The sequence below is a fragment of the Sparus aurata genome, chromosome 21, assembly GCF_900880675.1.
Source record: "Sparus aurata chromosome 21, fSpaAur1.1, whole genome shotgun sequence".
Taxonomy (NCBI): domain Eukaryota; kingdom Metazoa; phylum Chordata; class Actinopteri; order Spariformes; family Sparidae; genus Sparus; species Sparus aurata.
Window position 1 is genome coordinate 18233577 of NC_044207.1, and position 18094 is coordinate 18251670.

At 41.7% G+C, this 18094-nt stretch overlaps 1 protein-coding gene across 1 annotated transcript in view; it reads right to left on the reverse strand.

The window, feature by feature from the left end:
- colec12 (collectin sub-family member 12) overlaps window positions 1-18094 on the reverse strand; it is a 34291-nt gene that overhangs the window by 12073 nt on the left and 4124 nt on the right. The window contains exon 2 of the mRNA XM_030403680.1: window positions 17962-18012. Within this exon, the coding sequence (XP_030259540.1) occupies window positions 17962-18012 (51 nt within the window). The remainder of the gene's footprint in view (window positions 1-17961; window positions 18013-18094) is intronic.

An 18094-nucleotide genomic window follows, 5' to 3' on the forward strand; every position in this document is an offset into this window, starting at 1 on the left:
CCCCCCCCACTGGCCCTGACCACATGCTGCTTAAAGGACAACATCACACCATGTAAACAAGCAGCTGACCGTCTGCAGGTTCTGGGTCAAGAGCAAACCAGGGGAGGTCTTTCTGTGTTCGTTAGAGTACGAACTCGACCAGAGTGGCGACATCATACATGTGTTCTTCATGCCTGCAGGGGCACTGAACAGTCAAAAGCTCCAAACTCGGGATTTTGTCGTTATAGATGTTTCGCGAATCAACTTTTCAACAAACCTCCCACTACTAAAACACAAAAAGAGATTCTACATGGACACTGCTGCCACATACATTTGCAGACATGCAGATTTAATACAGTTGGGGGGGATGAAGCACAGCTAAGTGAATGAAAACTAGAAAATTACCAAAACAATGACAAGAAAAAATGATGAGTATTAACCCGTGTTGAGTGTCTCATAATATTAGCTTCTGACAGGATAAAACAACAAGCTCGGATGCCACTTGGAGACCATGCATCCAAAAGACAAGGAGAAGCCTGGTGACACACTGATGTTGCGGTTCTGTGTTAATCGTGTGGTTAGCAAGCAGGGAAATCAACATTATCCTGTCCACAGTTATTCACTGTAGTATCCTGATAAACATCAAAATATTCCTAAAGCTTTAAATTTCAAAAACTAAAAATGCCCCAAAACATACTTACACCACATTCACCTTACATTTTGTTGGGAGACAAATTGCATCACAGATAGGACACAGATACACACACGCACACACACACACACACATATACACACATATTAAAGTAAAAAAACAAATCTTAAGAAAGTAAATCACAGGGTCTTCCTGCTTGAATGAAAGATAAATAATGGTCATCTTCCGGTTGTACAATGTGTAAACCATGCCTGCAGCCATAGTGACAGGCTTAGGCAATTCAAAATAATTGAATGTAAAATATACAAAAGGGAAGCCCTGCAGAGAACGACTTTAGTGGCAGCAAAGGAAAATGCATGCGATTCCAACTTGGAATGTGGATGTTCAAGCTATTTCTTTCCATCATGGGAACAATTTGTTTCTGATGGAGGGAAATCAGATGAAAGAGCTCCGACTGTCAGGGCATAAATGTCCAAGCAGCGCGTGGTGTCCACGCATACTTTAATAGTTGTTATAGTTCAGACATACTGCAGTAGCTGGTAGGGACGCGTTCCAAACCCAGACTGTCGCATTCTCGGAGCAGTGATGCCGCCACTGAATGAAACATGGAAATTCAGCCTGGGCAGAGGAGACACTGGCTCCTTCCAGGGTCGCAACATTTTCCCACTGCTTGTAGCTAAAGTGTTTTCTGTTCCCCTCTCGAGGATTTTTGCTTAAACAACCGTTCTGTCAGCGACGGGGCAAACAGAAATAATGAAAGGCAAATGCTCCCAAGGTAGCAGCAGCATTTTGTTACACAGAATTGAGAAAGAAAAGAAAACTACTGGGTTTCTAAATACAAACTCGCTGCGGGTCAAGTGGTTGTCGCAAACAGTGTGATGGCTTGTTACGTAATAATTACATCCACAGAAGATGTTAAGGCATGTTTTCGTAATCATGGTAAGTATAGTAAACATCTGTGAGACGGAACTCGTGCTGTTTATTATCCTGATGACAGTAATCAGAGCATGCTACTGTCAATCAAAGACATCAAGTAATAAAACATGATTTTGACACAAGAAAATCAAATACAGCCGTTGAATCTGGGAATTGCTACACTCTCTTCTTTGCACGTACTGCTTACTTAGTTTTATGTTACAACCCACCATGATGTACCTCAGTAGTCAGTAAGAGCCTCATGTTTATGCAGAGAGCCATTGGGACTTCTTGCTGTTGATGCATAAAATACCACAGTGCATAAACATGCTGACACATACATGTCATGAAGCTGACTGAAAACACAGACCAAATGGCCCGGTGCAGAACATGGGAGGACTGGGCCTGTTGAGAGTTTGAGAAGCTGGATGGCAGCCAGAAAGTCCCAATCAACAAGCTGGTATGCAGCCAGATTATCCCCAAGAGGTAAATAAATGCCAGAGAAGCCTATTAAGAGCAGAGGTAACACGCAGTACTTTATCTTACATATTATGGCAACCACATATCCCCATTTTCGGCCTGTTTTTTTGTGTTCACATAACAATTTATCGGCTGGTTTATGGACCAAGACCAAAAAATATTGATAGAAACACATTTTAAAAAATATATATATATTTGCCTGCAGGGGAGAGTATCTTTATTTCAAGGGTACTAAGTTCCCAAGGTACTATGTTCCCCTGCGCGATATTCTCCCTCTTGTGTCCACGCTGAAAAACCCTAATCCTTAAGGTTGGGAACATACGATTGGAGCAAGACAGGACCCTGAGAGAACATGTGTAGAAACGGGGAACATGCAACCCGTTTGTCATGTTTCCATTATGTGCCATATAAATCTAGGGCTCATAGGACCATGGGAACAATGAACACTTGGGAGCATAGGACCCTTGAAACATAGGACTGTTCCTCATGTTTCCACTAGTTGCCGTATAAAATCATTACGTGCTCTATAAATCTGTGTAACATGGGACCCTGAGAACATAGGACCATTTGCCATGTTACAGTCAATTGTGGTTCAGTTTTATCATAGTTAATTAGTCTATTGTTCTGAAACTAATGGGCAGAGACAGAGAAACGGGGATGAGAAGAGAAAGAGAAGAGAGCTAAAGATGGGGGCAGTCCAGTGTGGTGTCTATAAAACAGCTGTATTTCATTTGGACTGACTGAGTCAGTCAAAGAAAAAAAAAAAATCCCAACACTTATTCCCTTCTTCCACGTACCTGCCATTAGACTTGCCTGCATGCCCTGTCTCACTCCTGCATGGCTGGCAGTGGAAACTTCCATGGGAACACAAAGACGGCCTGTACAGACTAGAGCCTTTTTGTGTGAAGACCCTTTGTGCAGAGTGTTAATACTATGTTATATACAGTAACTGGGTGGCAACCACAGGAATTCTTTCACTTCACAGACTACCATTTTGTGTTATATGAAAGCTGAGGATGGTCACAAGCCAAAAACCAGCAGTCACACAGACTTCTCTCCACCTGTGTGGATTACAATGCTGCCAAACGCTAAATTTTAGCCTTACATTTTTCTTAGAAGTGGGTACATTACTATGTGGTATTTGTTTACAAATGTACAGAATGTAAAACCAGTTATTACATCTATTATTACATCATGGTAGCAGCTTGTAATTTCCCACCTTGTACTGAAACAATCAGTTTTATAAATTCCTTCGACAAACCAGAACACAAACATGTAGACACATAAATGTATGGAAAACAAACAGTGTTTCACTGGCAACCCACTTGAATAAGGATTTTCAATGAATGTGTAATTTGGTGGGTACGACATGTAATTCTGCTGTCATGGTTGGGCATAAGATTTCCATTTTCTCTCAGTACACATGATCTGCGTTCATGATATTTAACAGCTGTGACAGCAAGGCTGGTACTGTTTTCACCCCGTCTGTCTGTCTGTATGTCTGTGTGTTTTTCCTTCTGTGATTTCTAATATTTGGTTGTTTAGAGGCCTGAAGAAGTAGCATTATCAAGTATTTTACACAAGAAACATATCAAAGTTAGTGGAAAGGTAACCAAGACTGACATTCTGCAGCTATGCTAGCAGCTCTGTTAGGCTGTATTTGGATACAGTAGTGCGGTGAGCTAAATCATTAGCATGCTAACATCCTCACAGCTATAATGCTAACACACTGGTGTTTTGCAAGTAGAACTCTTTTACACGTTACACATCGTAGTCTAATTTGTTAGCATGCTCACAATTGCTAATCAGGCCGGTAAAAGTATTAAATCACAGTATTGAACTGAAATTTTGACCTGATGATGACGTTAGATGGAAAGTCAGTCATCAAAGTTCTTACAATTCACCTGAGAGGTGACATGAATCCAGACAATCCATCCAAAACATGAAAACATTTCTCTAAGAACTTCAAAAGTAAAATCTTATTGGGTGTTGACTGGACGTCAGAGGATCACCAAATGTTGTTGAGATATTTCAGTCTGAACCAATGGTGTGAACAAACCCACCAGGCCACATTTGCATCCTGAAATCGCTAATGCTGGAAAGAAAAAATGCATTTACAGATTTTCTTCACCTCCATTTCCTTCTGGTGACCAGGTGGGAGCTGCGGCTCTAGACAGAGTGATTACTTCAGCATTGTTTATCAGACAATTTGTATCCCATTCCAGAGTTTAGTTCTGTTACTTCCAGTCAACAGACGTGTCCATGTTCTACACTTGACTTTAAGTAAATAAAGTGACCTAATTGATTGATAGTCTTCTCTTTTCTGCGATCCATAAGACTGATGCAATTGTACTTTTTGCTTAGTGCAGCTCGGGGTTGGGGAACTGTGTCGTGCTTCTGACTTCAGAGCTAACAAGGTGCGCTGGGGTCGTCGTGTGCCCCTCTGGCCCTCATAGCTACCCCAGCATTAACAGTCGCCAACTGGAATGTTAACAAGTAAACACTCACCAACAAGGGAAGTTACCACTGAGACAAATTACTAAGACATTAGGGTCCTTGAATTGCCGAGCTAGCCTAGCATGCCTGGGTCGTTTTTTTTTTTTTTCCACTCGCTGCTAACAGGTTTATGACACTTTAAATTGGGCCCCCAGTCCCCTGGAACATCTGGACCTTGTTACAGCAGAGCCAAATCAAAGGACGCATGCAAACATTTGATACATCATCCCTTCATGCCAAGCATTATAAGAATAAGGGCAGACGGTTTTTAACTTTGCCTTCAGTAGGCTATTTTGGGTGTTTTTATAAGAAGCCTTCTCAGTCGGTACTCGACTTCCTTTTCATGATGAGTAAGGAGATCAGTGGTTTGCAGACAGAGATCTGTATGTCGGGCTGTTTAAAGAAAAATAACGGAGGGCTGCATGTCTGAACAGGATGAGCTGCCTTCATCATACATACTCACACGCATACACACAGTCACACACACACACACACACATTGCCTAAAGCTGACAAAGCTGAACAGTGTCCTTTGAAGGCTTTTGGCCACCGACCATAACATAAACACCATACTGGGGTATACAGTAGAATGTGGACAGGCGTCTTTGGGAAACATCCCCTTCTGTATGCTATAATCTCTCAAGTCTCGCTCTATATAGGCCTGAAAAAATGTACTCTGTGACTGTACGCAATTCATTAAGAGGGGATCATTTGAAGACGTGGGTTATGCATTTTTTCTCCTTTTCCTGAGGGAGAGGTAACAGAATTATTGGGGAGAGTAGGTTGGATCATTTAACTTTTTCTCATCACAGATTAATTCTTCCCTCGTGAGATTTGATGTGAAAGCTAAAAAATAAAAAAAAATTGAATAGTTACACCACAAAGATGGTTTTCATTTTGACATTAAACTTTGTGCTTTTTCAAAGAGCTGCCTGGAAGAGATGTCTCACAAAACCAGCTCATGCGACTCATGCAACTGTTTCGAATATCAGTCATACATCTGACCTCAGGCATTACAGGCTGTAGTTCTGTCTGATCTAATATTTGATCTAATGCGACAGTTTCATTAAGTGGAATCCCGTGCATTTTGCTCATTCTGTGGCTGTAATAATCATTTACTCTGCTCTTTATTAAAAATAGAGTGGCTGACGGACTATGTTTATACTTTAATAAGGGGGGATGGCATGGATGGTGGAGCTAGAGGCGAGAGGGCGACCAAGCCAGCGAGCATGGATCGAGACTGTGGATATTTGTAAGCAAACCTCGGGACAGTTTCCAGCCGTGCCTGTTGTGAGAAAAAACAAGCTATTTTTGACAGAAAGGTGGAACATCTTCAGCCATATTTGTGGTGACAAAAACAGGCAAATGAGGATCTTTTCCTAACCCTAACAAAGTGATTTTTGGACCTAAACCTAATCAGGCCATAAGCACAGTACTGTAGTTTCAATAAATCCATGGTCTGCATGAATGTACACCAACAACACTTAATTCTTGTGATTGAGTTGCCTTACTATACTGTATGTTCTTTGTTTTTGAAAAAAAAAAAGTTTTTCGATGAACTTGAACAATTTGATGATAGCTTTTCTAAAAAAAAACCAGTTACTGAGTATCACCACCTGCTCTTTATGCCGTCTCTAAACATTCCACAGATTACTCCCTTCACTTCAACGTTTATACAATTGCAAGCCCCTTAGGTACTCTGGCATGCTTATGGACACTTGCAAGTTCCATGGAAGTTGTGCAACAATGAGAGAAACACTTGGAAGTAATGAACAGAAGTGTTCCCCCTAACAGATCTGAGAAAAATAATGTGTCTTTCAGAGGAACAGAGCTAAAGTTTGAGGGAAAACTTTTTGGTGATGTATTTTTTTCTGTCGAGTGCTAAAAGAGAACCTAATTGGTAGAGCAAACAGTTAGACGGCATATTAGAATAGAGATCTGGATCCAGTGGCGGAGTAACATGGAGATGATTATATCTGGTTCTGTCATCCCATCTGTGCTAGGTTAGACGTAGACAGACTATGACAAATGGGTCATATATCTTAATCTCAAGGGAGGGACGTATAAGCACGCAAGTCTGCCTCATAAACAAAGCTGGGCCACTGCATAGGGGATACTTAGGTGAGCAAGATCGGATATAAAAAAAAAAGGTGTTTGTGTTCCAGTCAGCAGTTTCCATTGAAGACTGTAATCTAAGCGCGTGTCTCACTGTGGAACGGTGAGATATGCAGATAAATGGCTGGAGTCACATCTGCTTCCACAAGTTTCAGCGGAAGAAAAACAAATTACTGACTGAGTTACGGAATACAACATGTGATGGAGGTCCACTGTGAGCTGGCAGGCAGAGGTGGTGTTGGCAGGCAGGATGTTTTAATGTAGTAGAAAATTAATATTCCCAGGGAAAGCTGTAAAATGCAACTCGAATAGCACCTGCATCCACACTATTAAAACAGAGTGTTTTTAAAAGCAAGTACACGCAAGTACAGTATGAACACTTACGCAAACACACAAAGAGCCTATAAACTCTTATGTATTTATGATATATTTCAACTCCACATCTTCTCTCATCACTTGTCCTTTAAATGATTTTAAGAACCATTTTAAATAGTCTAGACCACTCAACATACTTGACATGGCCTAAGATACTCAGTTCAGGCTGCTAATCCAAGCGAAAACAAAAGAAGGTCCAACATCCAACTATAAAGCAAGGAATCTGTCTTAATTGCATATCATGAGAACCCTCCATCTGTAGGTTTGTTGCTAAGGACCAACTGAAGGGCAGTGTTGAATTTGTTGCAATTTGAACACACATCGCCTTCAATATTAATACATTTTAAATACGCAGCGAACACCGCTCTGTGCAGCAAAGGGGGCTTCAGCGCTCTGCAAACTGAAGCTGGGGGGCTCACACGATCCCTCACATATGATCTCATGGGTAAGCAGACGTAAACAGAATGGCGCCTCAAGAGTGGTAAATCACCTTGCCGTAGTAACGTGTTGCGGTGAGAAACAAACAACAGCGGAAGGTTAAATGGGGCTGGATGAGTAGGGAGAAGCAGTCAACATGGGTTTTCTATTCTTCAGCGAGAACTGTAGGCGATGTTTTAAGTTTCTGTCAATAGCAGCAGGCTAGCTAACGTTACCTTGTAACCTCAAGGGCTAGAATGTTTGCTGTTGTTTGGCGGCACTTTCAGATGTTCTAAGATGCCTCTCTCATCTGTTGTTGTGGTTCAAATCAAGATTTTAAATAGTCAGTATCAAACATTTTTGATATTATTTGTACAGTTCGGGAGGCTCAAGACTGGATCTGTAAAGCCCTCACATTACCAGATAATATTTGCCAGAGAACATGTTTTGAACAGGCACAGCACTTTTTGTGCACAAGTCACAAAAATCACAAGTCTCTTCCTCAAGGGGCAAAAACTGAGAATAGTGATTCTTTACCCGTTAAAGTCTAGGTCATTCTTATATTTATGCACTACTAATTTAGTACAGCACTTTGCATTGCAACATTTTCACCCCGTGCGCATATCTGGAACATTATATTTCCAGTTGAAATACAGGACATTTAACAATAAAAAAAAAAGAAGTTCAAATTGCCATCATTCACATCCATGAATTTAGAAAAACATGGAAGCCATAAACTAACTTTATTGGCCCAAGTGGAGAACTACAGACCCCTTGGCTCCTCCTGCTCATGTTCCAGTGTTGGCATGTCGGAATTAGGTCATTTTACGTAAACCAGGACCATGTGAACCTCAGAGAGAGGCAGAAGAGGGGGTTGGTCATTGAACCTCACTTTCAACATGTCAGGCACAGCACGTAAGTGTCTATTCTCTGGTCTTTGACTTGTTAGAATGTGTGATATATGTTTTTCTGCCCTCACTAGGTATGTAGGCATGAGCCCTGAATTGAGAAACTGTGATTAAGTTAAGACTCTATAGGAAGAACAACAAACATAAGTATATGTTTCCTAGAACAGTTCAATTTGAAAATGTCCCTTAATGTCAAATTATCTTGGATTCAGTCTCTCATGGCAAATCATGTGTGGCACAAGAACCTAATCTTAAGCTTATAAAGCCCCTCTCCACAAAAGCACAGTGAGTGAAATAGTCTGAAACACATGAAACATGGCTGTATAAAAGAACCCATGTGGGAGAAGCACTAGCCACTTCAATGAAAAAACCCGTATTAGATATAAAAAAAAGTCATTTACAGGGTTGGGAAAAGTCCACAAGATGTTCTAGTAAAGCATGATCTCAATGGATGTTGTATTTTTGACTATTTATGACTGAAACCTCCATGAAGAAATGTGCTCTGATCTCATTCTACCTCAAGAATAAATCTTTGTCTAACTAAATGTTGTGAGATGTAGATTGCATAAGAATGATCGATATCAATCAAATCTGTAATCATAACCATGTTTGTCTGGATAAAGGCCATTTTATTTGTAATGGCTCCCACAGTGAAGTTTCACAGAGAACTATCTGTGTCTTACAAAACATCTAAACATCAGACAGAATGAGATCAGTGCAGCCCACTCCTCCTAATCTTTACCTCACCACAACAAACATGAACACAAGTATACTGGGACACATTCTGTCATGCTGGTTAAGAATATTTCATTACGCACTCCTACTAGGACCCAAACCGCTGCTCTGGTGCCAAGTTGAACACTAGAGTTAACGCCACAGACCATCTGTGCAGTTGGGTTTTCGCGTGGTCACGCTTGTTGGGTGGCCCACCGTCGAAGCACTTCAGATACTGAATCAGCAACAATCATCACCCAGCCTGATGATCATCAGCCTGCGCTGTACTCCATCCCATCTCTGTGCACCACTTTCAAGCTTCACCGCCCAGCAGAGCCAATAAAACCACTCAGTGTGTACCCAGCCAGCCGTCCGGCCAAGTCTGGCTTAACTTTTGGGGAAAGACGCTGACCACAGAGAAGGTGGATTCTGACAGTCAGGTCAGGCCTGTGTAGCTGCACTGTGGTCCATGTATGAGAGTTATGTAATGTATTACTAAAGCAACTTTTAATCAACTGATGCCATAATACAATTTTCAAAAGTACAAAAAAAGCATGCTGCTGGTGCTGCTGAGTCATGTAAACAGTTTAAACTTTTTAAAACTTTTAAATTTTCCTTGCCACCTGGTACAAATGCTATAAAAAAAACAAAAAAAAAAAAACAGTTGCACTCTCAATGCACAGTAATTAGCCTGGATGTAAATCCACTGAGCTGCCACCCATATCTCAGAATTTACATTTGGAAGAATATGTTGTAGTTCTGTTGATGTGATCACAGCTCAGTTAACACAGATGCTATGGTGCACTCCATTGGAACTTGGAAGGTGAAATTTCCGAGTTCCCAGTCTGTAATTTCTGGCTCAGAAAGTCAGACGCATCTAACCGATCCCAATCTAGAACTCCAAGATGGCTGCTGTGCACATCAACAGCAGTGAAAGCCGTAGAATATAACGTTTATTGGCACTTTGGTCTTAACTGTCTCATTCTAACACACAGTACTGTCCGACTTCAATCAGTGGACAACCTGGGTAGAACCCGACTTGTTGTAACGGAACGTGGTGAACTCGCCGCAACATCTGAGGTAAATGGAGTGCACCATTAGCCTGTTGGAGCGGCTGACATTAAATAAGTACATCTCCATGTGCAGGATGAGTCATCAACATTTTATCATTTTTCAGGAAACTCTAAAATACCATTGAGAATACCTACAAAATACTTATTTGCCATCATTGGGCGTGATACTGGCATGTAGGGAAAGTCATATGGGAGTAAAAAAATTGGTTCTGATTTTGACGTCATGGGAACTTAAGATAAAAGATCTTAGATGAACACAGACGTGAGTTTAGGGGTTGCTTCAGTGGGACAATAGACATTTCCTGTCTTTAAAATTTAAGATATGACAAACAGCCCCATCGAGACATCGTCATCCGAAGTCAGAGACAAGCGTGACAGAAAAATGGCCACAAAAACGGTGAGAAGCTTCGATGTGACTGTCTCTTAACGGCGTTACAACACTGAACTAAACTACTCAACGCTGTCAATCCTGTTAATATGAAAAGTTGACGTAAGTATCTTCAGGCAGACCAAGCGGTTCTGATAGTTTCCTCTGCAGCAGCTGTACAGATGTGAACACACAAACACATGCCTGATGTGAAACGGTCATCTGAAACACTTGAGACCTGAGTCAATGGAAAAACTCTACATGGCTGCCTTTCTTTGCACAACACACAGACATTTTTCAGTATCTCCAAAAACACAAGAACTAAAGCATAAACAAAAAAAAACAAAAAAAACACTGAGTGGTGTGCTGGTTCCAGGCCAACGTAATCACAGCCAGAGCAACAGTCAGGTCTGAGAGTCGGATTGTGAGCAGCGCCGTGACTCACTGCAGGACAAAGAATAATACACATTTTTCATTCTAGCTTTCGGCTGTTTCTAAAAGAGAGGAAGCAGGGAGGTTGATGTTGGCCCTCTGTGGAGCCAAAAAGAACTGCCATCGGGTTTAACACCGATGCTAAGCCATCTGTAGAACTTCTTCATCCAGACTGTCCGAGACTGTTGACAGAAAATGGAGTCAGACACTTCCAATACTTGTGTGTGTTATTCTTGCGACTGAGCCAAAACCTGCAGTGAAAGGAGAGCTTAACAAACATCCATTATGTGGAAAGAAGACACCCTATCGGATGACAGTTGGTCGCAGGCACGTCGTTAACGCTGGCTGATGGATCCCTTGGGGGACACTTTGCTCGGAGTGGTGTGAGGAAGTTTGATGAGGTGGTCAGGCCGATTTTGGTCTAAACAACTACTGTATGTAAAACCACTTACTGACAGAAGCTCCACTGCGAACTCCAGAACTGTCATGTTGGATGTCTAAAATAATTTTTTGTTAGAATATCAAATTAATAGTAGCTCCTTCTCGAATGTCTGCACAGCAGTGTCTGCACTGTATTTGTTATCTAATAGGTGCCTGTTACAGATAAGATGGAAGTCAAGGCAGCTGGAACACATTGTGATCTCAAAGCTTGATAGCACATGGAGCCACGCAATAGTTTAGGCTGCGACTGAAGTTGCTTTACAGTCACATATTTCATAATCCAATCATCAAGTAAAAGAGAATGTGTTAATGTGGTAATCCATCTTGAACAGAGTCAGTAACACTAGAAAATGTCGGCTGAATGACATATTCCTGTCGCCCAAAAGCCAGGCGTGTACTTCATCACAGCTAAACTGAGAGACATATCAGCCAATCGTGTTGTCACACAGTTGAGATTTATATTGTTCCAATGGATTTGGTGCAGCTGCAGATGGAATCCTCATAGAAAAGGAGGATATCTCGCTAATACACAGAATAACCAGGAAAGGTGAGATTTTTCGTCTAAGTGCTCCGTTGGGGTGAGCTGACGGCATCACAAGATTAAGCCAGAAAAATGTTTGTGTGCACGCATGGTAGAAGTTTATAACCTGCAAACCTACCAAACATTTCAGCGTTTAAAAAAAATGTGATTTGAGCAACTGTTGCAGTTTTTATGTCTCTGTGACCATTGAATGGGACGTTATGTCTTCCTCTCCATTCATTTAGGAAGAGACCTGGGCTTGTTAGCCCAAAATAACTGTTTGGGCATTGCCAAGATGGCTGCTGAGTGGCAGGATTTTGCCTAAAAGGACTTTGATCAGACGCCAGCTACAGAAGAGTGTCTCGTGTTTGACATGAGCCAGTCCATATTTACAATTTGGCTCTCTTAATATCTGCACACGCCAATGCTGGACACTGAATCCTTGCTGCTTCCTGCAAAAGTAACTCACTCCTTCCCAGCTGCCTCTTGTACTTCGATTTCTGTGACTTTTTCTGTGTTGATGTTAATTCAAATGAGACAGAAACTGAGGTACGGTTAAGACATGAATTCGATACAGTTAGGTGTGACTGAGGTTAGGTAACTAACATAATGGTGAGGGTTGAAAAAAAAAAACATTTTTTATGAGTCAACTTTCAAAAGGCACTCAGTTAGTCTGCCTTTTGGGGAAGTCGAGAAAGGTTCAATTTTATGGATTGCCCTCCAGCCTGTGGAACCTTGGCCACAACCAGTCATACTTGTTTTAATTCCCTTATGAACCTAAAGAGCACACTCGTTACCCACACCACTTGACTTAACCACAAAAAATTATTCCAAAAACAAAATGGAAAATAGCTGGTTGTCATCTAATTTCCCTGTGTTATAACTTCACCAAGCTAGCGGGACTTGAATATGAAAAACCATGCATAGGTTTCTGACTCATGTAGTCCACCGTGTCTACTATCCTTTAGCCCCCTTGACTGAGCATCCAGTGATGAGGCAGGGAGTGAGTAAGTTATGTACACACTTGTGAGAGACAAGAGTGTGTGGTAATGCACCATTACTGTCCATCTCAATACATATAGGGTTAGTTACTTCTTGCACTGCTATCCAATGTTAAGTTAAATGAACAATGCCAGACAGAATCCTCCAGTATTAACAATAACTAAAGCTGTAGAACAATACTGAGGAACAAAAAGTACCAGGGCGCCGTTCTTGTCCCAGGTATATTTGTTTTGGTCAGTCTCGTGTTTAGCAGTATATCCCAGCTGAAGACATGCTGACCTGCACTGAACACATCTGGTAAGATCTGTTGCGGCAGATTTAAATTTTTTCTCATCACAGTCTGAGCCATTATCAGCTGTGTTAAGCTGAGTGTTAAACAAAGGACTGCTCTCAGGGATCTGTTCGGCCCGACCTGCAGTTGACCTACGTTTGCTCCCTCACTCGCAGCACAAATCCTCATGGCATGCTTCACACCGGCCCCCGCCGGGACGCAGTGATTTGTGCCGTGTCTGGGATGCATTCTCGTCTGCCTGTCATTGGTCAATCCAGGATTGGCCCACCGTCCTTTTGACCAGTTACAGCCCGTTCCTGCAGACTTTGCAGGTCGGGGATAAGATCAACAAGTCAAGCCAGCAGAGCTCTGTGTTATTTTATCTGTCTTCGTCTCTCCTTTTGTTACCCTGTTGTAAACTCTTTTCTCCTTCTTCGTGAACCTTTAATGTTCTCTCCCTCTCTCCCCCGCCGACTCACTCTGCTCTTTATTGAAAACATGAGCGAGTAATCTTTCATCAGGACGACAGAACACTAACTGCATGCATGCATGCCCTGGAGGGGGTTGTAAGTAACAGGCATTCTGAAAACATTCTTCTCTGGTAATAAAGTCACCGTAAATTAAAACCACTTGCTGTTCTGCTCCCAAAAATAAGTTGGGCAAGGAATGCGACTCCTCAGCTGAAAATAAAACTGTTGACAAATGTTTCCCCCTTGAACTGGAATAAAAAATAATGCTTATTAATAAAAGCAGGAACAACAACAGAGTGCTGAGGAACACTGCGATAAAGAAAGCGGTTGTAAAATATGGAAATAATTATATTTTGTGCAATTATCTCTACTTGAGGTTGTATTTCTCTCTTTTTCCACCTTCCTCTTCCCTCTCTCTCTCTCCTTGGCACATTGCTGACACAGCACAGCCAGAGCATGGACCCTGAAGGCCCACAGCCACTACTCCCTCTCCACCTCTCTCTCTCTCTCTCTCTTTCTCTCTCTCTCCAAGTATATAGGTCTGCGCTGAATAAAATTCCAGTATGGACGCAGGAAGTGGCTCAGCAACTTCTCAGGTTTGGACACACTCTCTGCGGATAATAGACCTCTTGTGGAAAGCAGATGTCAGAATGAGTCAAGGACCTAATTTCTCACCGCAAGGAGCAGGGCAACATATTTCACGTCCAAGTATGTGTGGAGGCTCTGCAAAGATGAAAAATGACAGGAACAGTTAAACGTTGTGAAAAAAATACTACATTATTTACTCCATTGTTCGCCAAGAGTGAGGCGAGAAGATTGATACCACGTTTGCGAGTGTGCTTTTAAATTTGGAAGTGGAGCCAGGAGGTGAATAGCCTAGCTTAGCATTGAATAGCTACAGAAACAGGAATGTACAAACAAGGGTTAATGTGAGGTACGGTGTATAACTAAATCCACTCGACACTAAAAAAAGATGTCTGTTCAAAGATTAATTTGTAGCGTGCGCTAACAGTTAGCCAATGACACCACATTTACCCAATGGTTTGACCATTTTATCCATAAAGTACAACGCAACACAAACAAATTAGCCAAATATGTATTGTTAGCTAAATAATGTTAACATTTCAACAGCAACCTCGACCGAAAAAAACTCCCCTGTTTGATTTATATCCAAGCACATGTGTGGAATTATTTTTGGATAATTCAACCATCAGTACACAGTTGCTACATTTAGCTAGCACTGACAATTCAACTGTTCATGAAACACTGACTGCTGTTAGCGCTTAGCTGCTTCATCTCCTCAGTCAGGAGAGTGAGTGTGCTCTGGTGCTCCGAGCGTTTAGGGCTCTCAATAACGGTATATTCCAACAGTGCTGAATATTCCTGTTGCGAGTTGCATTCAGACTATTTACCAACACACCCTACAACAACCTGACGTAGTGACTGGAGACGTTGCATAGATGTGCCGGACAGATGGGTTCACTGTTGTCGCACCAATCGTTTTTTTGTCATTTTTATGCTAAGCTGAGCTAATCACCTCCTGCTTCTTGCTCCACACTTAACCCACAAACCATAAGTAGTTCAAATATGCCTTCACAGTTACCAGATCTCAACCCACCCCACTACTAAACTATGGAAGACGGTGAAGCAACGTGCTCCTCTCTACCATCATCAGAACACCAAGGAGGAAATATTTTCTGGATGAATTTTTTTTTTTATCTCTGCAGGAGACATGACGAATATCTGCCAAGGAACTCTCAACCGTCCCAAAACCTTACTAAGACCTTGGGTTTTTCTTTTATTTGTTAACCATCTGTATTGCCAGTTACATGATGTTCTTGCTGTGTTATTTGAGAAGTTTCATTGACATTTTGAAAAGTTTTGACGTGTCAACTTCCTTTGACCCTTGGTCCCACACAGCTGCTCAAGGGCTACAGTTCAAGTAGTTGAGCAGGAGGTACAGATGCAAAGAATAAATAATGTAGTCTGTAAATCTTGTCTTCATCACATATCTTCTTGCACAAAAGTTTGGTTTGGAAGCCAGAAAATCCAAATTCTCCTCTTCTTGTAAAGTCATTTGAATAAACACACACATACATTCAGGGATTAGGCAGTAAGACGTGTGCACATGTGTAAATTGATCGTGGCAACAAACAATGTGGACTCCCTCTGCACCCAAACTTCCTGACACACGGCTGCTGAGTGCTCGGATGACACACATACTCTAAAACACCTCTTAAACCAGAGGGACCACTGTGACCATTTCAACCCACAGTGTTGAAACTTGATCTGTGTTCTGGGACAGAAGCGGGAGAAAGTCATCAGGAGACACTCATACATCACACTGAGGTTATGGTTCCTCACAGCTACGCGGTCAAAGAGAGAAATTATATAGCTGCGAGTAGCAAATAATAGTGTCTAGGAGCTGTGGCAGTCATTGAATTAAAGCAAATGGTCAGCGTAGATTGGCAGGCGTATAAAACAGACACATAAAGACAAGGTATTTGTGATTTTTATGACATTAGGGGCTGCATGTGACCAAGCCCCCAGCACGAGTGCCAGGGTTTGAAGCCAACTTTCGTAGTGGCCAAACCGTGTAATGACGTCACTGATTCACTGTATTCCAAAAATACTTTTTCCCATAAGCTTACATTGTGAAAGAAAAAAAGCAGGGGATTACTTTTTTCACTATCAAAATTTGAGCCATTTGGTCCAATAACATTTTGAAAGTTGAGAGAAGCTGCATGATCAAATCTTTATATCTCTATTCAGGGAAGTCGGTCGCTAAACCGGAAGTTAGCCGGCTAAATCAGTTTAAGTTTCGAGTGTTTCACTCGATGGGCCCGGCACTTCAACACCCAGGAAGTGGAGCTTTTTTGGCTTCATGTGTCGCTGAGTTTCTCGTAGACCAATAAATTGATACAGAATTAAACTCTAAAGCTCGAGGTAAATCCAGACAAAGGGTTCTTTTTATTTTCACATCCCTTCAGAAATTACAGAACATCTTGTTCTATCTTTGATGGTTCAAGTGTAACCGGCCTAGCCTGCATTTATGCCATATTAAGACCTGTGCAGATAGAAAATAGTAGACAGAGTCACTGTTATGTCCTCTATTGTTTTGTGGGCGGCAATTTTTTAAATACTCTAGTTTGGCATTATGGTGATCAGCATCTTTGTTTGTTGGAGCCATTAGATTTGAAAGAGCAGGTGGAGCTGATTGGATCTCACTGATATGAGGACATGCGGTTGAGGCGACTTTATCATCTATTTCACTCTAAATGGGACAATAATTTACTAAATGAACACCCTGCTGTGTCCCAGACTATAAACATAGTAGTGGGAAATGAATTCCGGTCATTTTCTCATAAGCTTACATACAGAAGATTGGACTTCTTTTTTGCAACCAGAGATGTCACCCCCTTTTGGCTATTAGAAAGAATGCAGGTTAAGGGCCCTTCCGCAGTCTCATTTTTCAGACCCAGAATCTGTGTATGGAAAAGGACCAAGCTTCAGGAAACTTGGGCACACTGAAGAGCATCATTCGGCTACAGAAATTGGATGATTGGCTAATGGAGGCTGCACTTTAAGTACTATAATCAATCATAATAAATGGAAAATTATCTTTTTCTTTAATAACTGCTGCTGCTGCTGTTGAACCCTAACAGACATTTCAGACACAGGCAAAAAACCTTGTATTCGTTTTTCAGAAGTGGGTTTTGCACATTTTGCGAAAATCCCTCTTGGAGGAAATGGCTGTGGCTCGTGTCAGAAGACTCGAGGAATGTGTTAATATAACATATTTGAACGTGCTGCACACAGCTGGGGAGTTATCAACATCTGGCCAAAGGGTGTAATTTTTATTGCCTGATGAGCGGGTGAGATTATGAACCTGTCTGGAATGGTTGGATCTGAGGAGCTGACACACAGGAGGAAATCAGCGGAGAGTGATATTTTTGGTTTCTGACCAAGTTAGTATGTGCAGTTTTGCGCCCAGTGAAAAACAAAAGTACACCGAGATGCTGATAAGGTTGCAAAGTCATTCAGGTGGTCAGGAACACCCAGGATGCTGCGGTTACTCTTTCCACTGTGCCCCGCTGCTGTTACAGCAGAAATGAAAATGAAAGCAGCCGCCAAAAATAAGTTGGTTTCTGGGAAATGAAATGTGGCCTTTTAACCTTGTGGATTATTGTCCATGGGTCACTGCCAAGCAAAATGCTGTATTTAAGGAATTATTTGGAGATTTTTGACATCATTGAGGTGTAACGGGAGGCGTGAACCAGTGAAGGTGGTCCTTTAAGTTCACAGCTGGAAGTGAAGAGCTCACTTGATACTCACCAAATCTCTTGTAACCGAAGGACTGCACCTCCTCCTCGTCGGCAAAGTCGTCTGGAGGAAGAACACAGAAGAAGGCATAAGTAAATGTTAAATGAAACACAAAGAGCCACGAAAGTAGAGACCGGGGCACTAA